Source organism: Python bivittatus, unplaced genomic scaffold, assembly GCF_059951505.1.
Source record: "Python bivittatus isolate LINGU-HERP-01145 unplaced genomic scaffold, Pbiv_v1 ctg000020_np1212, whole genome shotgun sequence".
In the NCBI taxonomy this organism is placed as follows: Eukaryota; Metazoa; Chordata; class Lepidosauria; order Squamata; family Pythonidae; genus Python; species Python bivittatus.
Window position 1 is genome coordinate 100,818,984 of NW_028277030.1, and position 25,554 is coordinate 100,844,537.

Genomic DNA, 25,554 nt, shown 5'->3' on the forward strand with positions numbered 1-25,554 from the left:
TGCAGTTGCTATAGTAAACATTCTAACTAGTACATTTTGTTGTATTTGTGGACTTGCTGAAACAACATCATTTCCTAAATGTGCGTGCCCTGACCTTCAGTTTTCAAAACTGTGTGGCATCCCTCTTTTAGAATCAAAAATAATAAACCCTTTCTTCATTTTATTCCAGACTTCAATAAAATTCACCAATGAACCTCCACAAGGAGTACGAGCTGGTTTGAAGAGAACGTTTTCTGGGATAAATCAAGATCTGCTTGATGTCAGCAATATGCCTATGTGGAAACCTCTTCTTTACACAGTTGCCTTCTTACACTCTACTGTTCAGGTATTACAGTTAGATAGCACATTTTATGCCTAATAGAATCTTTCCTTTGGGAACCATAGTAAATAACCCTGGTAATTTATTGAGGCCTACAAGCTTTAGATTTCTAATGCCAAATGAAGGCCATATGTGGTGAACTTATCCTTCAATTTCAAATGTTTCTCTGTTTGATTCAAAAGGCTGGCAACAGCTTAATTCTAGTTGTACTGATAGCCCTGTTACTTCCTTGTTTCTTCTTTATATTGTGACCAAGCACCACACTTACACAATAGTGTAAAAGTAATAATATTTATTGTAACTTTTGAAGAAGGAATATAAATTATTATTATTTCTTGTAACCCTAACCCTAACCCTAAATTAAGAAGACCGAAAGCCTTTGTCCTATTGTATGAATAGGATTTGGGAAAATATACCATGTTTACTTTTCATGGTACACTGAATTTTGGATTATTTCCAGTTCTACCTACACATATATTATGCTGCATAAGCTATTCACAGCAAGAATATGTCCATCTATCAGTGTTATATATTAAATATTTTGCTGTATTAATGTGAAATGTCAGTAATGGAGGTTACATTAAAAAAAATGATTGTATTGGTCATGAAAAAATCCAAAACTGTGTAAGAGCTATATACTGAGAAGGCTTAATAATGATATTTCTCTAATATGGATATTGGTAATTGCTAAACAAAATACTATCATTAATGAAAAAGCAATACATACATACATACATACATACATACATCTAAATAAATCACTACTTGTTATATATTTTCTTTAATAAGGAAAGGCGAAAATTTGGTCCTTTGGGCTGGAATATTCCCTATGAATTCAATTCTGCAGACTTCACAGCCAGTGTTCAATTTATACAGAATCATTTGGATGAATGTGACATTAAGAAAGTAAGTATTTATATATTTGTACTTAGAAGTGCTGCCAAACAGTTATGAATCTGAGATGGGATAAAAATTTCACAGTCTTCTAAAGCTCACTAGAAATGCAACTTGGTTACTGATATAGATGAAAATTCAAGTTGAAGCGTAATTCTGAGTTTACCCTTCCCCTGCCCAGCCCCCTGTGTCTCAAATGACTGCTTTGTGTGACCAGAATTGTTGAAAAGCTTTTGCAGAAAAAAATCTCCTGGCAATATTGTGGGCTGTTTTGTGTGTGGAATGGAGTTTAATTAAGAGCTGGCAGAGTGATCTTGTTCTCATTGGAACTGGCTTGGCTAATTTCTTAGCTGATCCAATGCAAGTCAAAAACCACTCACCCATCTCTACCTGTACTGATCTTCTGCTACACTGAATTGTGAAAAATATCTTGATTTAATACACTTCATAAGCAGAGCCACAGTCCTTCAGTGTAGACAAAATTCTTAGAGTTCTGAAAATCACTTGTGTATTTACTTTCAGGATTTTTCTCCCATGTTTATTGAATAAATCAGAACTGCACATACACACTTCTTAAAAATATAGTGAATAGTATTTAATAACTGGTACGTTATGAGGAGGAAATGTGTTTTGAATGGCAGTACTGTTGCCCAGTCAAAGGGCAATACTTCCACACTGCACAGCTAAATTAGACAGAGAGATCAAGCTTCAGAAATATGTTTATGCCCCTCAAAAAATATAATACATTTTGGGCAATATGGGGAGGGCATTAAAAGAATGCAGACATACAGATGAAGGAAAGGGGGATGTGTTTGTGACTACGTTACATAAGAACAATGAAACATCCCTTGGCAATATAAAACTGGAAGTGTTGACCACGATGCACACCTGAATTTGATATTAGACTGCATATAGTAATGTGAATTCAAATGCATGTATTTTTTGCTTGAGAAGCTTACTCTTCTCTCAGAAGAGTGTATCAGTCTGGAGTGTGTAAGAGGTATTCTGCCCTCTTACCCTGCCCTGCCAAGAGCCAAAAAATTGCAATGAGCTGGTAATCTTGAGTGGAGTGGTTTTAGCCTCCCAGTTGTACTGTAATCTGCACAATATTGTTGTTATTAGGATTCAAATGCACTTACCTGCACAACTAGAGTTAACTTAAGAGCTCAGGATGAAAACAATGCCCATTTGTTTACTTCTTCTGGCATCACTATACAGACAAACTTTTGGCTTCACAAAGCTCACTGTGTGCTTCTAGTTTTCCTGGATTATACAGCAAAAGAGGAAGAAAAAGCCCTGCCAAATCATGAAAACTGAGGCCAAAGCAGCAATATAGGGTGCATATATTGTGGTATGCCACTGCCTTTTGTATGCATAGCTGTACCTATAACAAGATGGATTATACACTAAGCAATTGCTTAAAGAACAAGGAAACACCATCTATATTTTAGACAGCAGGCTATTCAGCATTGGCCACAATGCATTTATACTACATGCAGGTAATACTGTGATGTATAACTGGATTACCAAGGTAAATTTGCAAATGATGTTTTGCTATGCATTTTCAGCTATCTGGATTGATGAAAATCTAATAACCTTAGCTTCACAAAGTCACAAAATAGCCTTGGTTTGCTTTCCCATTTGAGGAATTTCTTAGAATAATGTTTTCTAGAGCAGCTCAGATATCTTTAAAAGTTAGCACTTTGACCTTTCCTATACCAAGAGGAAAAGAGGTTAATGTCTTGTGAAAATCCAAGTCTCACACTTTGATAAACTCCAAGATCCCTGCACATAAACTGAGTGTAAACTCATGTAAGGGAGAGGTTTGCAACAATAGACTATGATTAAAAACTTGATATTTAACATATTATTATTATTATTATTATTTTATTTTACATTTGACACATTTTTCTCTAGGGAATATCTTGGAGCACAGTCCGATACATGATTGGAGAAGTACAGTATGGAGGCAGAGTCACTGATGATTATGATAAGCGTCTTCTTAACTGCTTTGCAAGGGTAAGAAAATAGGATGAAACAGTTTTTAATCACCAAAAAGCTTCAAATTAAACTACAGAACAGTTTTTAAATATTCTGCCAATATATTAAGGCAGCCACAGTAAGAAATACATCCTTTGGAAACAGGGTTTTGTTGGACAACCTGCCAGAACTATTGCAGCAGGAGCCTATGGCCCAGCTTTGCTTCCTCCTCGTCCCGTTCTCTTCCTCCTTTCACTGCTGGGTTCACCTGCCCTCTGTACAACTGGCAAACTGGTTTACAGGATGCTGCCCCTTCTCCTTGAAGGAAGTTTGGGCCAATGCCAAATGAGTGGGCAGTGGAAACGAGAGGGAAGTGACCCCTTTAAATCACCTTGCCTAAAAGTTTCCTGAATCTTAGAGCCAGTATTGCTTGAAAATTAAAGCTTTTTTAGTTTGGATGCTGTATTTCTCATAAGATCAATATATTAGAACCTTCTTGTAGCTAGATTGAAGAATACACCTCTTTCATAGTTTGTTGTTTTAAGAAGGAAACTCTCAAATGCTTTAAGAAGTAAATGACTTATGCAGTTGAGGTCTTGGTGTACACCAATAGTTTGGCTTTAATGATCCTCCTCATAGAATAGAAAGAAAGAAAGAAAGAATTTCTTTCTTTCTACTTGAATCACATAAATCCAGCTCCTAATCTATGTATACTATTCTTACAGAGGTTATTTGTGACCTTAACTGTTAACTTTTCACCATTAATTTGTATAGGTCTGGTTCAGTGAGAAGATGTTTGAAAATACTTTCTGTTTTTATTCTGGATATAAAATCCCAATCTGCAAAACTCTTGATCAATATCATGAGTACATTTCAACTCTCCCTTCCATGGATAGTCCTGAAGTCTTTGGTCTCCACCCTAATGCAGACATAACGTAAGTAGGTCTAACAAGGTGACATTCAAGTTTTTAAAAAGTTATATTTAGTAACAAAGGACATTTTACTGGAAATTTCAGAGTCTGAATAAATCCAAAATTGAAGGAGGCTTTCCTTGACTTCCCAAGGATTAAAGATTCAGGCCAATGTACATATACCTGAAACTAAGCTCTGTTGAACTGTGACTTACTTTGGAGGTGGCATGCATAGGATTGTGCTGCAAAGTATAGATCTTGAAAAGTGTGTTTGCGCTATAAACATAAAGCATTTCCCAAATGCTCAGGCTTAAAATTCAGCAGCACTTTTGTCTCACCTTATTATATTAAATGATCCAGTTGACACTTTTACAAGCAGAACTTAGTTTAAACAGATTGGAAAAAAGGTAATAATTCTGAACTTCTCCGGAAGTGCTTCTAGTTTAGAACTGCTTATCAGATGAGAATTTCAGTCTCATCTGATAAGCAGTTTCAAATAGAAATGAAATGCATGTGAGCATCTTTTTACCCTTAGCAGATTATTTGTTATTTTCTGCTTCAAAAATTTTATAGCTTATTATAGGATATAATCAATCCATGATATTTTGTTTGTCTCCTTATAATTAATTTAATTGTTATGAATTATATAATTTGCAAGATGTTCATACTTAATATTTAAGGATTGTTAAAAATAAATTAAAATGTCTCATTTGCATTACTATCAAAGTTTAAACAGCTTGTTTATATTTAGTCCCATTTTTTCACTGTGCTCCTTGACTTTCAATACTAGAGTTTGTAGATCATTTGCATTTTCAGCTATCAGAACAATGTCAGGCTGTTGATGTTCCTTCCCTGTTTTAAAATCATGGCCATCTTCTTCCAATCCAGCTTTCCTCAATATATATTCAGCATATAGGTTGAATAAATAAGGGGAGAGTATACAGCCTTGCCTCACTCCTTTGCCAACCTGGACCCAGTTTGTTTTGCCATGTTCTGTCCATACTGTGGCTTCCTGACCTGTATATAAGTTTCTCATGAGGACAAATACCCACTGTACTTCTATCTTGTCTGCTTTGAGCTTCAGTTTACTAGGCCTCATCAGTCCATTCCTATGATGACAAGAGGGGAAAGGACAGAGGGAGTTTTTCATAAAATTGCCAATAGCCTCACAGACAATGGTGTTTGATTGATAGATTGATTGATTGATTATGTGCCATCAAGTTGTTTTTGACTCCTAGCAACCACATAGATAGATTTTCTCTATGACGATCTATCCCTAACCTGATCTTTCAAGTCTCCCAAAGGTGCACTCATTATCACCGTAACTGAATCCATTCACCTTGCTGCTGGTCATCCTCTCCCTCTCTCTCCTTCCACCTTTCCCAGCATTAGAGTTTTTTCCAGAAAGCTGGGTTTTCTCATAATGTGTCTGAAGTAGGATGATTTGAGCCTGGTCATTTGTACCTCAAGTGAGAACTCTGGGTTGATTTGTTCAGTGATCCATTTGTTTGTTTTCTTGACTGTCCATGGTATTCTCAGGGGTCTTCTCCAACACCAAAGTTCAAAACCATCAATACTCCTCCGTATCCTGCTTTCTCAAAACCCAACTTTCACTTCCATAGAGTGTCACAGGGAACACCATGGCTTGCACTGTTCTGATCTTTGTAGGAATAGACACATCACAGCAGTTGAATATCTTTTCCAAGGCCTTTGTGGATACTCTACTGGGTGCTAGCCTGCGGCATATTTTTGACTGCTTATTCCTTTACTGTTGACGGTTGATCCTAAAAGGCAGAAGCTGTCCATCTTTTTAATATCTTTATTGTCAATTCTAAGACTGGTTGTTGTACCTGTTGTCATTAGTTTGGTCTTCTTTATATTTAATTTTAGTCCCATTTTTTCTCTGCGCACTTCGACTTTTACTACTAGGGCTTGCAGTTCTTTTGCATTTTCAGCTATCAGGGTAGTGTCATCAGTGTAGCACAGGTTATTGATGTTTCTTTCTCCAATTTCAAAACCACACTTATCTTCCAATCCAGCTTCTTTAACATATATATTCTGCATATAGGTTGAATAAATAAGGGGAGAATATGCAGCCTTGACACACTCCTTTGCCAACCTGGACCCAGTCTGTTTTGCCATGTTCTGTCTGTACTGTGGCTTCCTGACCTGTATATAAGTTTTTCATAAGACAATGAGATGTTCTGGGATTCCCATTTTTCTGAGCACTTTCCACAGCTTGACATGTTCAAAACAATTGAAGCCCTTTCTATAATCAATGAAATACACACTGACTTCTTTTTGGTATTTTTTGGCTTTCTCAATTAACCAGCATGTATCAGAAACAATGTGTTGTGTTCCTCATCCTTTTTAAAGCCAGCTTGAATATCTGGGATCTCCCTTTCCATGTAAGGCTCTAATATGGATTGGATGATCCTAAGTATTATTTTGCTAGCATGTGAAATTAAGAATACAGTGGTACCTCGGGATACGAACTTAATCTGTTCCGTGACTCTGGGTGTATCCCAAGTTGGTCGTAACCCGACGCAAATTTCCCCATAGGGTTCAATGTAAATCCGGTTAATCCGTTCCGCCCTTCGAATTTGGTCGCACCCCAAAGCAAATTTTCCTATAAGGTTCAATGTAATTACCGTTAATCTGTTCTGGCGTCCGTGGACCACGCGGCAGGGGCGGGAAAATGGCCAGGTGCCGCGCAGCAGGAAAACGGCCAGGTGCCACACGGTGGGGCGGGAAAACGGCCTGGCGCCGTGCGGCAGGGCAGGAAAATGGCCACGGACCACGTGTCAGGGGCGGAAAATTGGCGCAGACCATGTGTCAGGGTGGAAAAATGACCGTACTCCGAGGCGGAGTTCACATATCGAGGTAAATTTTTGTGGCCGGAGCTGGTCGTAACCCAAAAAGTTAGTTAGTAGAGGCATTCGTATCCCGAGGTACCACTGTATTATACGATAGTTTGCACACTATGTTAAGTCTCCTTTGTTTGGTACAGGTAGTCCTTGCTTAACAACCATTTGTTTAAGACAGTTAAAAGTTACAACAGCCTCAGAAAAAGTGCTTTACAAACCGTACTTGCACTTTCGACCATCGCAAACTGTCACACCAACCCCTGTGGTCACATGATCATGATTTGTGACATTTACAATGGCCGTTAAGCGAATCACCGCAGTCATTAAATGAATTCCAGCAAAAAACATCCATTGGAGAAGCTGGATTCATTTAACAAACATGTGAATCGTTTAATGACCATGTGATTCACTTAACGATTGTGGTAATTTGCTTAACAACCATAGTAAAAATGGTCATACAATTGGGTCCAGTCATGTGGTGACTCACTTAATGACCACCCTGCTTAACAACCAATTTTCCAGTCCCTATTGTGGTTGTTAAATGAAGAATATCTGTAATGGAATGTAAATTGACCTCTTCTAATCAGCTGGCCACTGTATCATTCACCAGGTTTTCTAGAATAGTTTGGTTACAACTTTTACTAATTCTTCCTTTGTTGCTTGCCATATTTCTGTCAATATTCCATATATTTGTGTAGCCTTCTGACTTGGTAATGACCAGAGTGCTGATCTAACTTCATCTCCTAATACTAGATGTTCTTGTAAGTAGAGAATACAGGTAGTCCTTATGTAACAACCAAAATAGGGACCAGAAAATTGGTTGTTAAGCAGGGTGGTCATTAAGCAAGTCACCACATGACTGGACCTGATTTTACGACGATTTTTATGATGGTCATTAAGTGAATCACTATGGTCATTAAGCAAATCTCATGGTTTTTAAACAAATCCAGCTTTTCCAATGGACGTTTTTTGCCAGAATTAGCTTAACGACCATGATTTGCTTAATGACCATGGTGTTTCACTTAACAATGGTTGTAAAAAAGGTTGCAAATTGTGATCATGTGTCCGCAGGAGGTGGTGTGACAGTTTGTGATAGTCATAAGTAAGAATGCAGGTTGTAAAGCACTTTTTCTGAGGCCATCGTAACTTTGAACTGTCGTTAAATGAATGGTCGTTAAGCGAGGACTACCTATATCTTCTAAGGTATCTTAGATTTGACACCTCTACTGTAGACAATTCAGTATACTTCTTCCATATTTGTTTGATCTCCTTTGAATCAGTTACTATCTGTCCATTGGTGTCCTTTAGCATACCAATTTGAGATCTTTTGGAAGATTTTCCTTGTTTTCATTTCTGTTTCCATCGTCCATGTGTTTATAGATATTATTTGAATACTGCTTCTTGTCTCCTCTAACAGCTCTCTGAAACTCTTTGTTAAGTTCCTTCCTGAAATGTTTGCCATTCTTAGCTTCTCTTCTCTTCTTGGCAACTTCCACAATTTCATTCCACAGTTTTTCTGATTCCTGATTAATGAATGGATGGATGGCAGCTGGAATGACTTTCATGCCTTGGGATGAATAAACTCTTGGCATACACTTCCACTCCCAGCATTCTTCATTTATCTCTCCTAGAAACACTCCCTCTCCCTGCCACAATAAGGCAGCACAGCAGGACTTGCTGTAGGGGAGGGGGAATTGCTTTGATGTTGGCATTATGTTACAACATGTATTATCATTTTGACACTTCATTATTCAGTCATATGTTTGTGGCCTGCAGTTATATCCCTGTCTTTGAAATTAAAGAGAGGTAGCCCTAAAATGTAAATATTGCTGAATATGTATAAGATACCCATTTGTGGTTTGCCAGATACTGCTGTCATGAATAGCCCTTCCCTACTGATTTGTCAGAAGCAGATAACTAAGGATATTTATTTATTTGTTTATTTTACAGTTTTTGTCTACCACCCAAATCACTAGAACTTTGGGTGGTTTATAACAAAAAGAAAAAAGAAAAAGAAAAGGCATAAAGAAAAAAAGTATGTCACAATCATTAAAAGAAATAAAAATTAACTAATAGCTGCCCAACAACTGTACTATGGGCTGAGGGTTCCTTTTTAAGCAAAAGGAAAGACGTGGAAACTATCCTTCCAAAGGCAGCATATTCCAGGGTGCAGGAACTACTATCAAGAAGCCTGACATTTCATCCCAAGCCATAGATCTCTCGGGGGGCAGTTTCTCAATAGGTGACTGCACTGGATAGCAAAGCATGCTTGGAAAAACAGTCCCTGATATACTATATAAGGTTTTATGGGAAATACCCAGCACTTTGAATTTGGCACAGAAACCTACTGGCAGATAGTGTAACCATAGCCATAGTTTCAACTGGGAAACTCTTAGCATCTTAGACCAAGCTAAATCCAAAAATGCGAGGGAATTCCTGGAAGCTTGGTATTCAGACAAGGCAGCCATCAGCAGGCACATAGAGATAAACAACATCTACACACTATTCCAAAGAGACAATAGAGAGGAAAACAAAAGACCAGAACATCTCCTCACCAGCAATCATCAGCCAGATAAGCAGAGACTAACACCAAGATTATCACCAGACATACAATCAAGCAGTAAACAATACCCTAATCAAGGAACTACCAGGAAAAAAAAAAAAACCAACACAGGCAGGGCAAGCCACTGTATATAAACAGAGAGCAATCTCCACTCCATCCTAGCACTGAAAATGTTACCAAGCCAGGTAACGAAACGTTTGCAAGAAAACAACCAAGCTCAGAGAACCCCAAGGACTCCCCAAGGACTCCACAGTTCAACCCCAAGCTACACATATTCTTTTCTATTGGAAATGGTGTATTTCTCCAGCTAGTAGCCTCATCACTACATTCTGCATCAGTTGCAGTTTCCAAGTCATCTTCAAACATAGCCCTGTATAAACTGCAAAAGTCCAACTGTGTGGTGATCAGGACATGAGCATTTTGGTTAAGGCTGGATTGTAATTGGCAGTCAATGATGATGTCCCATGATTTTATTTATTTATTTATTTAAAATGTTTATATAGCTGCCCATCTTGAACCAAACTCTGGGTGGCTCACAACTAAAAATAAAAGAATATCTATCTATAATAAAAGCTTTAAAAGCAAAAGACCTGGCACCACAGCTAAACTTTTCCATGCAGTCCACAACAAGTTCTCACCCTATCCCAGTGCTTGGGGGAAAGCCAGGTCTTAAGTGCTTTTTAGAAGGTTAAAAGTGCGGGGGCTTGCCAAAGCTCAGGGGAAAAGTCTTCCATAGGTCAGGGGCTGCCACAGAAAAGGCACACTTCCTAGGATCTGTAAGATGGCAACATTTAAGGGAAGAGACTAGGACATGTCCACCTTATCCAATCTGGTAGGACAGATAGAAGTCCTTGGGGAGGCAAGCTGGTCCCATGCCATATAGGGCTTTAAAGGTAATAACCAGCATCTTGAATTGCACCTGAAAGGAAACTGGGAGCCACTGCAGCTTGCTCACAACCACAATGACCCGGTCTACTTCCTTAGGATCAACTAGCTCAAACTCTTCCCACATAACAGGGCTCAGATGTGTCTCAGTCACTTTCAAGGGATCTGCCCAACTGGAGTCCAACTCCAAGTGAAATCGAGCAACTTTGTCTAGCTGATGGTAGGCATCTCTTGTGTCACTTCATTTGTCAGAGCTGCCTGACTGGCTGGCTGAAAGGGATCCAGATTTTATTTATTTGTTTATTACCTTCTTTGATCAAATTTTAAGCCCCCTCACTTGGTGAACAACTCTGGGTGGTTTACATAATCCATTTCTTTTAGATAATCCATTTCTTCAAGCATCCTCTGTAGCTGATTCCTCATCACCTTCTAGCAACCTCATTTGGAATGCTAGGAAACTCCTGCTGCAGCAGCTTTTTAAAAAATATTTTGCTGAATGAACTATGATCATCCACCAAGCATAGTTAAAGAACAATATACTGAAGATGGCTGGTGTGGGCCGGAGCACAGACAGGAGCAGTTCTCTCTGTGCCCTGTCTGTGCTCCTGTCTGTGCTCCTGCACTCTGAAGATGCCGGTCACAGGTGCTGGCGAAACGTTAGGAAACAAAACTTCAAGACCACGGCCACACAGCCCGGAAGACCCACACCAGCCATCGTATGCCGGCCATGAAAGCCTTCGACAATACAATATACTGAAGAATTTAAATGGCATTTCCAGTTTGAGAGGCTAGCATGTAACTGGGGAATCTACAGAAGCTTTAGATTTTTCTCCACAGGTCCTTCCTTTACTTCAATTTTTATGCTTTAAAGTTTAGATAAAACATTGAAAAACCATTTGGAGCACTAATATCTCCCTGAGCTTCCCATCTTAAAAATGTTTTCAAAGCAATGCTGAATTTATATAGAGAGCACATATCTAATACCTGCAGATTTTGAAGAGCCTGGCCAAGAATAACAAATTGTTTTCAGAAACTCCAAAGCATTTGAGGGCCTCACACACTCAAACCTGGATATTAGCCTAACTAAAAGTTTCCAAGTTCCTCCTCTTCAGTCAAGTGGATAAGGAGATGGAAGGGGAAAAGAAACAAGACAGAAACCTGCTGAAATTAGTCTACAAAATGCTTAGTATTATACATGAACACAGATATGGATTTTTTTTACTAATAAATGCAACTCTGTGTTTCACAGTATTATGGGCTGCTAGTTGGCCTTGCCTGTTTTAAAGTCTCAGAAATAAATCATACGAAAGCCATCTTCTGGTTATGTTCAATGTCATGACGAATCACGGTTTGATCATCTTCAGATTGATGAATTTGTTCTCTTTTTTCCCAGTGCCAGAATAGCAGGATCCGATTGAACTGTCTGTGACTTTTCAGTGTGGGTCATTTATAACAATTCTATTTGACAATTTATTGTTCTTATAAGTTCTGACTTTATTACGTATCATTTAATATTCCTTTCAGATATCAGAGTAACACAGCAGCTGATGTCTTGAACACTATTACCAATATTCAACCAAAAGAAAGTGGAGGTGGAGTAGGAGAAACTCGAGAAGCTATTGTGTATAGATCAGCTGAAGATATGCTTGAGAAACTGCCCCCTGATTATGTACCCCATGAGGTAATTGTTGTATAGTACATATGACCATGAAAATACTAATCCATAATAGTAAACTCCTTGAATTGTTTAAATGTGCTCAAAGGAAATCCCTTCTCATCCCCTTATTTGTGTGTCAGATTCACACTTCTGCCATTGTTTGTTTAAACCAGGGATGGGCAATTTTTCTTTAGTTAAGGCCCATATTTGCCTCTGAGGGCCACAGAGATATCATGGTTGTGTGATAAGATCACTGGAGGGAATGGACTAACATTTGGGGGAGGGTGTGGGTTTCATGGTTGTTATTCAATATATTTTACAATTGCTTTTACAAAAGCAAAAAAAAAAAAAATCACACTGGCTGAAAATTATCTTCTTTGTGGTCAAGTATCAGCAGTGGGGTGGGTTTTGGAGGACTGCCAAAATGGCTCTGCTGGACTACATGTAGCACATATTTCAACTTTGCCAAAGATCATCTAAATAATACAGCAGAATATTAGAACTATGTTTTGTGAGATGAAAGTGAAACTTGTTGGCAAAATGTGAAATGATGTGTTTGGACAAAATGAAATACTGCATTCCAACAAAACAACCTCATCCTTATTTATTTATCCAGTTTATATGGCTGCCCATCTCAGCAAGTGACTCTGAGCAGTGAACAGAATTAATGCAAAATAATTGTGAAGCATGAAGATGGGATTATAATGGTTTGAGGTTGTTTTGCAGTCCCAGGCCCTGAATGGCTTGCAGTCATTTAAGGAACACTGTAATTGACTCACCTTGAACCATTCATTCATTCTTCTGAGAGCTTTTCACAGGATAGACATTACTGACCCCAGCAAATGGCATTCAGTATGAAGCCAGTAGGTTGGTATGATTTGGCTTAGCCAGGTAATAAATAAAAGCTACCAACCCTTTTCTTTTTGCTTGATTGAAAGAGCAGTATCTACTAACTCATATTTGAAGCAGGAGCTGAAATGACCACTCTGACCTCAGGCCTCTGGGACTTTGAACACTTATACTATCTGGTTGTCTGTTTGGGGATTACCATCATAGCCTCAATCTGACCTGGAAATGGTTCAGGTTCAGTGCTGAGCTTGGCAACATTACCATTGAAACGTTACCTTATTTCAAAATGTGCTAACAGCATTGCTGAGTTGACAGCCTGAGATTAAATATGGATTCTCAAACCTCTTAGTATCTTAGTTCCAAGGGGCTTGTCTGTTTAATAGTCTACAGCTGCTGATTCTCCACTACTTATTAGTTAGATCTCCTCAAATAGCCCTTGTGTTAAAAAGAGCTAAAATCACTTTCCAAGGGCTGCACTAAATGTTAATGAACAAAAGACAAAAGGGGAGAAGGCTTTGAGGGCAAATGATTTCATAAACCTATCCCTGCTTCTTTTGTTGTTTATTTGTTTCTCATTCACTGCTGTCTATTCAAAGCTGCTTCTTTTCTTAATTTGTGTTTTTGGAAACATTTTTAATTTAAAAAAGGAGTTTCTTTCTGAGGTGATCCACACGCTCCAAAAAAAGACATAATTCCAAGAATGATGGAATTCCAGGAAATAAAATTAGAATGAAGACAGTTCTACTTCAGAATGAATGAATGAATGAATATGAATGAAATGCTTTGTCCTGCTTTATAACCCTCTCTTTCCAATCAACCTGAGGAGGACTTTTATTTTGTAGAGAATAGTTTCCCTGAAATGCACCCATCTTGCTTTAGCTGGGCTCTAAATCTGCTATTAGAAGAAATTCTCGGGTGCTGCATAAGGAGGAAATTAGTCCCTTTATGATGTTAAAATAGGAATTTGGCTGGATATGTATGTAATGACTCTACCTTAAGGAAAAATTATTAGCTAATCATTTACCAATGAGAATGTTTCCCTTGATTCCATATATCATATCAAAGGTCATGTGCATCCCTAGATTATAATAACTTCAAACAACTGGGCATATTAGTGAATAATTTTCATATTTATAGTCAAGATGCTGCACACATTGGCACATCTGTGCTGCCATTTAAAACTCCAATGAGTTCTTCAAGAGCAATGGATAAAAAATGTTATAAGATTCACCCAGAAGAGATATGAAAAAATAATACAAATATTAAAGTTGTAATTTCTCCTCCCGCTTTAAAAAAACCATAAAAGGTTTATTAAATGTAGTACATATAATACTGTTGTTAGTTACTGTACTTATTTCTCAGAATTGAATAGAAAATCCCACATGACGGTACATTCCTTGTCTGCAACAATTGGTTACAAATCTTAAATAAACATAAGAATACAATAATTGCATTGCCTTCCACTAACTAGATAGTCATTTCCATTGTATATCTGAGCCTAGATAACTATAATGTCTACTGATTTAAGGCACATTCCACTGAGGGCTGCCCCCAGACATTCTCCGTTAGAATTCATGGTGGCTGCATAGAATTTTTTTCATGAAATGTATTCCCTGTAGCTATTCGAACACATATAGGAATACTAGAGTTCTAAAGATACATTTGGTTCTGCAGTAGCATTAAAGCACTTCTCTTTCTTTCTTTCTTTCTTTCTTTCTTTCTTTCTTTCTTTCTTTCTTTCTTTCTTTCTTTCTTTCTTTCTCTCTCTCTCTCTCTCTCTCTCTTTCTTTCTTTCTTTCTTTTCTTTTTTAAAAAAAGTATGACAAGTTTCTGGATTGAACTCTTAATTTACTTTTCATAATCTACTGCCTTTATTCTCACATACTCACATATTTTCAAAATACCCCACCAAACCAATATCCAAAGTTCATCAGGTCCAGCCCTATTGTTAGGGTGAGGTTGCACCACAAACTGGTATACCATGAAAGAGAAAAATATGTTCATTATCAAGAGTATTGATGTGTTTTTACTGTCATGTGGGATTTTCTGTCATGTGGGAACTATACACTAGACTTGGCTGGGAAGAGGAGGAGGAGGTGTTTGCTTGTTGACAAAGTTGATGCACATGAACATACATGCAGATTCTATTGTAAATAGGAAGACTGTTGTCTAAATATTCTTTATTTAGGATAAAGCTATCCTAAATGCTTTATTGACTGACTTGCTTTCTCTTAATTACTTGTATTTAGGTAAAAGCTCGTTTAATTAAAATGGGCCATCTTAATTCTATGAATATTTTTCTTCGCCAAGAAATTGACCGGATGCAGAAAGTTATCAAAATAGTCCGAAACAGCCTCCTTGACCTTAAACTAGCCATAGAAGGAACTATTATTATGAGTGAGGTAACCAAGTACAGTATTATATGTAATTATTCATTTTGAAACAAACACATTTTCTATCCAAATACACTAAGACATGTTTTCTTTTTCACTTCTCTAGAACCTAAGAGATGCTCTTGATAACATGTACGATGCTCGAATCCCTCAGCTTTGGAAGCGTGTATCATGGGATTCTTCCACCCTGGGATTCTGGTTTACTGAACTTTTAGAGAGAAATGCCCAGTTCCGCACTTGGATCTTTGAAGGAAGGCCACATGTGTTTTGGATGACTGGATTTTTTAATCCTCAAGGTAAATATCATTTACTATAGATACAATGAACAATGTGTTCTGTTGTAAGAGGACAGTTGTGTTAGTTAGAGCTTTCCATTTAATTTGATTTATTCTACCACATTCATGTAGAAGTAGGGCCTGGAATCCAATATATATAAAGGACTTTTTTTTTCAGTTGCATGTTGATAAATTATAAATTATTATTCAGGATTTCTGTTAGATTCATGTGAAAGTCATATTTCTCTTTATCTGATTATTTGAACAATCCAGTGAGTATAGCATCATTTAAGACATACAAATTAAATATATGCATTTCTTTCTAAAACTGCTAAAATGTACAAAATTGTTTCATATAGGTGAAAGTCAACATGCATACATTGTTACCAAGGATTTTCTCCATTTTGATATATAGTTTATTAGTAAAAAACATTTTATTACAGCTTTAAATTACGAAATGCCAATTTGTTGTATCAAATTAACAAAATTCTGTATTTCATAAACTGATTAAAAAATACAATGGTTCTTTTGAGGATTGCATTTCAAAACTTATCCTGGTCATGGTTAGAGGATTATCAACCCCTTGTTGGCACCTTTTTTTATTCACAAAAGACAGACATTTTTGAAAGAGCAAGGGGAAGATAAGTAATTGTAAGAGAATATGAGCCACAAGACTGGAACAGATAATTAATTGTTTGCGATCATCAGTGGTTTAAGGACTCATGTGATGAATTGATGCACTGTACAGTTCTTCTAAAAGTTTATTGTTGTATTTCCTTTTTTATCCTGGTTCAGCTTTCAATTTTAAAACATTATGCTTCTCCAGATATAAAATACAATCCAAGACCTTAGTCCACATCCAGACCAGCAGCCTATATATAGTTCATGTTATAATAAGGCGATCAGTGGCCTTATTAATTACAACCTCTAATTCCTTAACTCCTTAGCCTCTAGGTGTTGCTATTATTAGTTCACAAATATATAGCAATTTTTACAGTATATAGTTCTATTTTATTTTTCTTGTTTCTTTTTATTTATCCATATTTTGTGTTAGGCAATCTTGGCTCAGAATTTTAGTGGTTCTTCTTCTTCTTTTTTTTACATGAATATTACAGCCCCAAAGCACTACAGTATAAAAATGTATACAAGAAAAAAGTTGTATTAAACTTGTCTTATTTTTTGACCTATTTTACAGGCTTTCTAACAGCTATGAGGCAAGAAGTTACAAGAGCACATAAAGGCTGGGCTTTGGATACAGTGACTATACATAATGAAGTGCTGAAACAAATCAAAGAAGAAATCACTGCAGCCCCTCCTGTAAGTACACCACTGATACATCCTTTGTTCACATTAATTTCAAAACTACTTCTATATTCTGGTAAATCTAACCTGATTTAAAAAAAAAAAAGGTTGGTTTGTACTGTATTTTGCTTTAGATTTTTCAACAAAGAAAGAAAGAACGTATAAGTGCTTTCACTCATGTAGCCCTGACACGCTCCTTTCCCACCTTCCACCATCAGAGCAGCAAAGATGGAGGAGGGAGATAGAGGAGCATTACATCAGTGTAACAGAAACTTTTGCAGGCTGATTTGCTTCTATGATCTAAAGGGGAACTGTGCAAGGCATTTTTCTTATTGCAATCTGTTTTTGCATTTTCCTGATTCCATAATATTACTTTTGGTCAAAGTGCTCTCAGATATAGATACAGGTATAGATGTAGGTGTAAATATATTCACATTAATGTATCCCCACTAAGAAAAATGTGTATTAGGGGATTAGAGAATATACAGTTGGAAAACATGCCTAGCTAGAAAGATGGATAGCGCATAAAATAGGAAATTCCATTCATTCTCACACAAACACATAAAAGGGCAGGAAAAAAGAAAAGCCAAAAAAGTATTTTGATTCTCTTCAGTAAACTCAACTATGTGAGCAACGTCATTCAGAAATGTTACAGATTGCTTTACCTTTTCAAGTGTTGCTAATTATACTATAGCTTATACTGGACAGGTTAAATCAGTCAAGTTATGTTGTAATATTAAAAGCAGATACTTTTCTAAGCATAATAAATATCCATTCTTTTCACACAGGAAGGGGTATATATTTATGGATTATACTTGGATGGAGCCGGATGGGATAGACGTAATAATAAGCTCACTGAATCTACAGCAAAGATTCTTTTCACTTTACTTCCTGTTGTACATATATTTGCAATAAACACAACAGGCCCAAGAGATCCTAAGCTTTATGTTTGTCCCATTTATAAGAAGCCAAGAAGAACAGATTTGACTTATATCACTGCCATCTACCTAAGAACAACTGTATCTCCTGATCATTGGATACTGAGAGGAGTAGCTCTTCTGTGTGATATTAAATAAATTCTAGTCCTTGGACTACAACAAAAACACATATGAAAAACACTAGGGCATACAAATTAATTTTTCCTCATAATTAGATATTCTATTTCCTCTTTCTAGAAATTCTGTTTTGTATAGTTATGCTTTGTTTCCTAGCCATATTAAATCTTATTGTCAAAATGTAAAATCAGTCTTAGTTTTGGTCTTTTTCCCCTTTTCATGATAATTGTACTTTTTAGCTAAACATATTATAGCATTTAAATTCTATGGGACAAGTCATTGGAAAGTCTGTTGGAACTAAGCTTCTAAAAATGTAAGTATTTTCTTGAAGCCCAAGTTTTAACTGGTTTGTGAATCAGGCTGCCTGTCAGAAACTAGAGAACGGCATATACCAGTTCTGAAGGTATAGTGAGGAACAAATTTGGGGGATGTGTATTTTTGAAAAAGACCCTGCAAACTACAGCTCAATTACAACATCCTTGCTTTTAAGCAGATTACTTGAAACCTAAGTAATTAAGTCAATGGAAAAGAAACATTTCTTTATATGAGCTGTAAACTACACCCATTATAAGCATAATGACAAAGGCTGCTATTGGAACAAATTTTACTACAGAGAATATTTTAATTTTTAGACTAACATGTCCCTTTATAGGGAGAAAAACAGTACCTCCAGAATTACTACAGAGGGCAAAATGATCAGTAGAAGGTATTGATATTGGACAATGACATTGAACTTTCTCAGATACTGAGTAGCCAACTCATAATTGCAGACAACCACTCAATCTGAAACAAATTCTTACAAGCAAGCAAGAAGAAACAAAACAACCATTATGCTAACCCTAAAACAAACCCAGATGTCTATTTTGCTCCCACATCATCAAAGGCCCTAACAAGTACACACACATCATTAGAGAGGCCTTCACATATTTTCTTCTACAGGTAGTCCTTGCTTAACAACCACAATTGGGACTGGAATTTAGGTTGCTAAGCGATGCAGCCATTAAGCAAATCATCATGTGACCGGACCTGATTTTATGACCTTTTTGCAGTGTTCATTAAGCGAATCATGTGGTTGTTAAGTGAATTATGTGGTTCCCCATTGATTTTGCTTGCCGGAAGCCAGCTGGGAAGATCACAAATGGCAATCATGTGACCCTGGGACACTGCAACCATCAGAAGTGTGACCTGGTTGCCAAGCGCCTGGATCATGATCATGTGACTGCAGGGGCACTGCAACAGTCATAACTTCATAGGCTGGTCATAAGTCACTTTTTTAGTGCTGTTGTAACTTCAAACAGTTGCTAAATGAATGGTCGTTAAGTGAGGAGTACCTGTAATGTGATATATGCCATCATCTGCTGTCAATGCCCCTCTGGATTCTACATAGAACAAGTAGGACAAGCTTTGTGCAAAATAATTAATGGATATAAGTTTGACATCAAGGCATAAGAACAAAGTAATATCAGAGCATTTCAACCTCCCACGACACTCTATGGCAGTCTTCAAAGTGACTGTTTTGGAAAAACAAGAGTTTAACAGTACTATTGAGTGAGAGATTGCTGAATTCACATACATCAAAAGGTTTCCAGCAACCTCAGAAGGTCCCAACAGATACAATGGGTTTTCTAACACATTACAATTGTTAATTGATAAAATAACATTGATAATTCATAAATTAAATGAAATCAATAAAGTAAATTGATAAATCTGTCTCAGGTTTATCCTGCATCTGCATAACCTGTTTTCCCCTCCCTTTCCTCCTGCCCTAACTCATTTCAGTTTAAATCCTACAACAGTCTAGCCACTCTATGCATCTGATGAAGTAAGCTACAGCTCATGAAAGCTGATGCTTTTAAGTAAAATTTGTTAGCCAGAAAAGGTGCTACCAGACTCCTAATTTTTGCTACAATAGACTAACACGACTCTCCTCCTACAATGCACACCAAATTAATCAACCATGTAACAATTTTGTCTGATACAAGAAGAACTTGATGAACTGCTTTGCACATACTTCATGATTTGCTTAAACACAGTTTATTTATTAAATTACAATTGGAGATGTATAACACACTAAACCATGAACCATGGTTAATTTATAAAACACATTGGCTAGGTTTTCACAGTACACTGGGTCAGGTCCAAACAAATCACACGATGGTGAGGCATAATGTATGAACCCATACATAAATATTAATACCTTTCATGCTGTGGTCTTTCCTGGTGTTTTCTAATATGGTGTTACCAGATCCAGGAATCAAAGTTAACATAAGGAATGTAGGCTACTTTCTATCTCATTAGCTTTTTCTTCTAAGAATCTTTTTTTATTTCACTGACTTGTGACCAAATGCTTTTTCTTGGAGATTTTCTGTACTTGATCCACTAATAGAATGCTCCAAATTAAGCTGTGCAGAGAGATGACTCAGCTCTGACATTCAATATCTGGCAATCCCAATTAATAAATCAGTAATTTTATACCCATTCCTGTTTAAATCTCAGAAAGTTACTTTAGTACCTGTTCCACCAATTATTTCTAGATACGAAAATATTGAGCCTAAATATAATGATTTGCTTTAAAGCGCTAAATAAGATACGTTAATTTTATTTGATCAAAATTTATGTCAGACATATGGAGCATGATGACCAAGATACAGAAGAAATGATTTATTGCCTTAAACATAATAATTTATTTAACCCATTTCCAGTTTCTTACCAAACTACTTGGCATGGTACAATGCTTTTGCAATACCTGCCTTAAACCATCTTTCTATCAATTAATCAGAGACACAGCGTGGGTGGTTTATTGCTATACTAAATCAAAAGTATTGACATATCACAGATTTGCAAGTGGGGACTTATTTCCCTTGCTGATTATTCATTAAAAGACATTTCTCATTGCAGGCTAAAGGATTCTATTAGGAAAGAAAAATTTGAGCCAGTGAAGCTGATTCGCTCATTCTTTCTCCAACTATTCTATGAGACTGTAGTTCTTCCCGGAAATTAAAATAATTCAAAAAGGGAATTGAATTCAGACAGCCAATGATGCATTCAGCAATTCTTGAAGATACCCCCCTCTGGTATCCTCTACTTATCTGGAATCCAGTTTACCTAATTCTGAACTAGCATGGCTAAAGGTCATATCAGCTGGAGATTATGGGAACTGGAAGTTCAACACACATGGAGGATCCTGATGAAAAAATGGTGGTTTGAAGCTGCGTTCTGCCTCCCACCCTTGGAAATCTCATTTGGGATGTATGTCTTGCCCTTCCCTGTTTTATAAAAAAATCAGAATTTAGGAGCTTCCTCTAAAGCACAGGGCAGAATGAGGAAGTGAGTCAGTACTGAGTTTTTTATTGAGTGACAAACGCTGATCCACAAAACAAACTAATTATACTGTACCCACAAACAGGATGCTTGAAAATGGGTGATGGGGGCAGGAAAAGTTTGGGGAAATAGAATTAGTTAAAGAGAAATTTGGAATTCACCTTTTTAGTCACATATGACATAGCATTGGGGAAGATGGAGGAGGATGGAGATTGGGTTTTAAATGTATACATTTGATGTAGGCCCTTTGTTACTGTAGAATGCTGCATTGTAACAGTAATCAGGTAGTCTTCATCCAATTAGAAAGGATAAATATTCCTATTCATTTTCCCCAGTACAGATTTCAATACTCCAAATGATTTGTTTCAACAGCTTGAACTAATGTGTCCCATTATGGCTCATAAGTCTTTGTTCGCTAGCAAGGTGTTGCAGTTTTTAGTGATTGGAGGTGGGACTCTATTTATGCTATTTATGCAATTCTCACCGTAAGAAAGAAACTGAAACACATCTGTCTCCTACTGTTTAAAAATGATCAAGAAAGAGGACTTTTCCCCCTACAGCTATTAACAGGAAATCAGGTATTCCCAGGAGCCCCAAAGAACTCTCTCATTTTTTCTGTCACTGCCAGGGATTTAAAAAAAAACAAAAAACTTTCTAACACACAGTTTAAAACTCTTCAGAAGTGCAGTACGTCTTTCTCTTTAGTTCAAAGAAGAATCTCCCCTTAGGATTTTGCAGCTTCTAGAGGTACACAGGAGATAATGTGTGGCATTCCTACTTTATTAAATGAAGGCAAATGTACAATTTCTTAGTAAGTTTGTACCAAACACTACTATTTGTACTTAATAGGGGATTGTTCACAAAGTCCCTTACTTCACCTAAGGATTCGTTCCCTGAAAGTAAGGTAAAGAAATCCAAGATGCCAATCCAAGCATTACTAGAGTTACCATTTCTGGGTGGCAAAAATCTGGACAACTACTAGATGACAGCAAGGAGTCATTGTTTTGTGTTGCCAAATTCAGAAATAATAAATTATGTTCAACATTTAGTTCTGAAGCCATACTCAGCAGCTTCAAAGGCCATGAGAACAGATTAAAAAATGGTAAAGAGTCAAAGCTCTAAAAGTGTAAAGTGAAGAGGTATATACCCATATTGCCATTCCCTTTCTGTGTAAGCAACACCGTGCAAAACTTAGAAACCAAGAATGAAATACTAAGATAAAGAAACTGAAGGTATAATATAAGAAAAGGAAATATACTAAATCTGGCTCACATCAACACCATTCACTGTATCTAACCATCTAACAACAGACTATATATGTACAAAATATAAAATGGTGACCAAGCACACAATATAACAACCACACCGGGGACTCCCACTCAGCCAGCCGCCAATGCCTGGGGAACGGCCAGGTCTTAAGGGCTTTCCTCAAGGCGAGAAGAGTTGGGGGCCTGTCGTATATCAGGCTTGGGGGGGAGATCATTCCAGACAGCAGGGGCAACCACAGAAAAGGCATGTTCCCCAGGTCCCCCTTAAATGACAAGATTTAAAAGAAGAAACCTGGAGCATGCCCTTCCTGTGGGAGCAGGTAGGACAGGCAGATATTCTTGGGAGAAGGTAGTCCCTCAAGTAACCCAGTCCTATCCCATATAGGGCTTTAAGGTAATCACCAGCACCTTGAATCATACGCCTACTGGGAGCCAGTGCAGCTTCCAGAGTAACAGTGTTACAAGGGCATAATGAGATGTGCCCATAACTGCCTGTTCCAGATGATTTTCAAGGGCAGCTCCATGTACATTGTTTTGCAATAGTCCAATCAGGAAGTGACCAAGGCGTGAGTGACCATGAACAGGTCCAGGAATGGATGCAACTGGCACACAGGATGCAGTTGTGCAGAGGCTCCCTTGGTCACAGCTGCCACCTGCTCTTTGAGCAGCAGCTGTGAGTCCAGGATTACCCCCAGATTGTGCACCAAACCTGAATTGGGTAGCGCCACCTCGTCCAGAATCAAAGATGGAAACTCTGCAACTCCCAGATCTGGGGGACCCAAAACCCATAGCCACTCAGTCTTGGCAAGGTTGAGCCACAACCTGCTCTTCCCCATCCATAATAACAAAATGAGCAGAAGTACACTGTTATACACAATCATTCACTTCTTTCCATCATAACAGGCCACCTAACTACCATCATTTGCACATCTTAAAATTTATATATCCATTTCACTGTCTCTAACAAGAATTCCATCAAGGTACACAAGTTCATCTACTTGTTTAGTTTTTTTTCACCATTTGCATATAATCTAAAATCTTATAATCCCTTTTCCTGTCAAACCCAGCTACCTTGGATTTTTGATACATCTCTGCACTGCTCCATATAGTCTAACATTTGCAAATTATTTGAGTTGTCAGCCAAGATCACAACTTCATCTGCATATAAAAGTGCACATACATTCACATCCCAAACCAACACACCTCTCATGTCACTACAAACATTCCTATATATCTATGCCTATATTAAAAACCAGAAGGACATCACATATCCCTTGTCTTACTCCCCACTCAATGTTGAATCATTTCCTAAGCATTCCATTTATTCTAACACATTCTTTACTTCTGTCTTATACCTCATGCATACAGAAATGAATTTTCAAATCCATATTAATGTAAAACATGTCATAATTCAAGCTCTTAATTCTATCATAGACTTTCTCTAAATCAGCAAACATGCAATGCATTTTATTACATTCACATATTGCTGAAGAACTGTCCCTGGCAGACATAAAGTCGTATTTCACTTGCCTTGTTACCTCTTGTACCCTTTCAGTCAAAATTCTGCCAAACACAATTGCAGATATACATAACAAACACATTCCTATGAATTTTTGCATTTACTCTTGTTACCTTTCCATTTCTACAGTGTAACAGTAACAACATTCTTCCAATCTCCAAACACAGATGCAAACTGCACATAGACATTGAACAATTCTTACAGCTACTTCATAAGCAAACTACATCCATAATTTAACCTTTCTTTATAACCATCTACACCCACAGACTTATTACCCAACATTCTCATAGCCTTTGTGATTTTCCTTTCATCATTTTTTTTTTTCTTGGACACTAAAATGTGTATCACTGATTTCAGAGACACTCTTTGACAGATCACTGTGATCACATGTGGATCTCTAGGATACTCCTTTCAATATTCCTCCTTTCAGTTTCATCTCAGATAATTTCTCACATTTGTTTTTAATTCCATTCATTCTATTAGAGTCTTCTTGTTGTTATGATCTTTACTAATATCTAAAACATTTTTTATTTCCATCTCAATCACTCTGCATTTACTCTGCCTCTTTTAATCTTAACCTTCTTAACTACATTCTTTGTAACTTTTTCTTCTCTATATACGTTATGCAATATATTTGTCTCATTTTTTTCAGCAATCATATTTATATATGCATTTTTTCTCATGCACAACTTCTTTCACTTGATCATTTCACTAAGCCTCATAGTTCATATTTTCATATTTTCCATTACCAGAATTCCACACTCTTCTATGGCACTCAGTAATATTCTTTTCACTTGTTGCAAGCAGTGTTCACATCCTCTTTCCTTACATTCATTTTTATTCATTCTATTGGGATTTATTCTATTTTCTAATATTGTGCCATAAGGGACTCATAAGGGACTCATATTTTCTCTATATATAGTTGTTCTACCTTAACTTGTCTACTTTTTTCCATTTCGATTTTTTAAAAGCAGGATCCTCTTTTGACACTTCAAAAAGTTGGTCTGTCACCTGTTCAGAATTTCATTAATCCTCTCAAATTTTCATCATAAAAAATCAAATCAGTCATGTTTTTAGATTTATATCCATTCATTTGCCAGGTCTCCATATGAATAGCTCTATGGTTGAACCATGCATTCAAAACAAACACACCTTTTTCTAAGCAGATGTTCACCATATAGGGACCATTCTCATTCATTCTCAGATCCCTGAATGGCCCAATCACTTTCCCTCTCCTTTCTTATCACGTTCCCACCCTTTCATTCATGTCACATAATAGAATATATTTTTCCATTAAATAACATTCATTCAGAATGGTGCACAATCTTTCCCAAAACCCTTCCCTGGTTCTTTCATTATCATTATTTACTGGAGCTTAATATACAGTAACAGGGCCAATTTGGTGTATTAGTTAAGGCATTAGGTCAGAAACCATGAGACTGTGAGTTCTGATCCTTCCTTAGGCATAAAGCCAGTTGAGTGGCCTTGGGCCAGTC

At 37.1% G+C, this 25,554-nt stretch overlaps 1 protein-coding gene and 1 long non-coding RNA gene across 3 annotated transcripts in view; one reads left to right on the top strand and one right to left on the bottom strand.

Annotated features, from left to right (window-relative positions):
* Positions 1 to 17,971, top strand: part of DNAH8 (dynein axonemal heavy chain 8) — a 155,787-nt gene extending 137,816 nt beyond the window's left edge. Inside the window, exons 81-89 of the mRNA XM_088145411.1 lie at positions 170 to 325; positions 1,109 to 1,225; positions 3,131 to 3,232; positions 3,968 to 4,128; positions 11,944 to 12,100; positions 15,175 to 15,327; positions 15,425 to 15,614; positions 16,789 to 16,910; positions 17,684 to 17,971. Coding sequence (XP_088001537.1) covers positions 170 to 325; positions 1,109 to 1,225; positions 3,131 to 3,232; positions 3,968 to 4,128; positions 11,944 to 12,100; positions 15,175 to 15,327; positions 15,425 to 15,614; positions 16,789 to 16,910; positions 17,684 to 17,971 — 1,446 coding nt within the window. The remainder of the gene's footprint in view (positions 1 to 169; positions 326 to 1,108; positions 1,226 to 3,130; positions 3,233 to 3,967; positions 4,129 to 11,943; positions 12,101 to 15,174; positions 15,328 to 15,424; positions 15,615 to 16,788; positions 16,911 to 17,683) is intronic.
* LOC148217141 (uncharacterized) overlaps positions 1 to 25,554 on the bottom strand; it is a 98,718-nt gene that overhangs the window by 67,677 nt on the left and 5,487 nt on the right. The gene's annotated exons all lie outside the window — the stretch shown is intronic.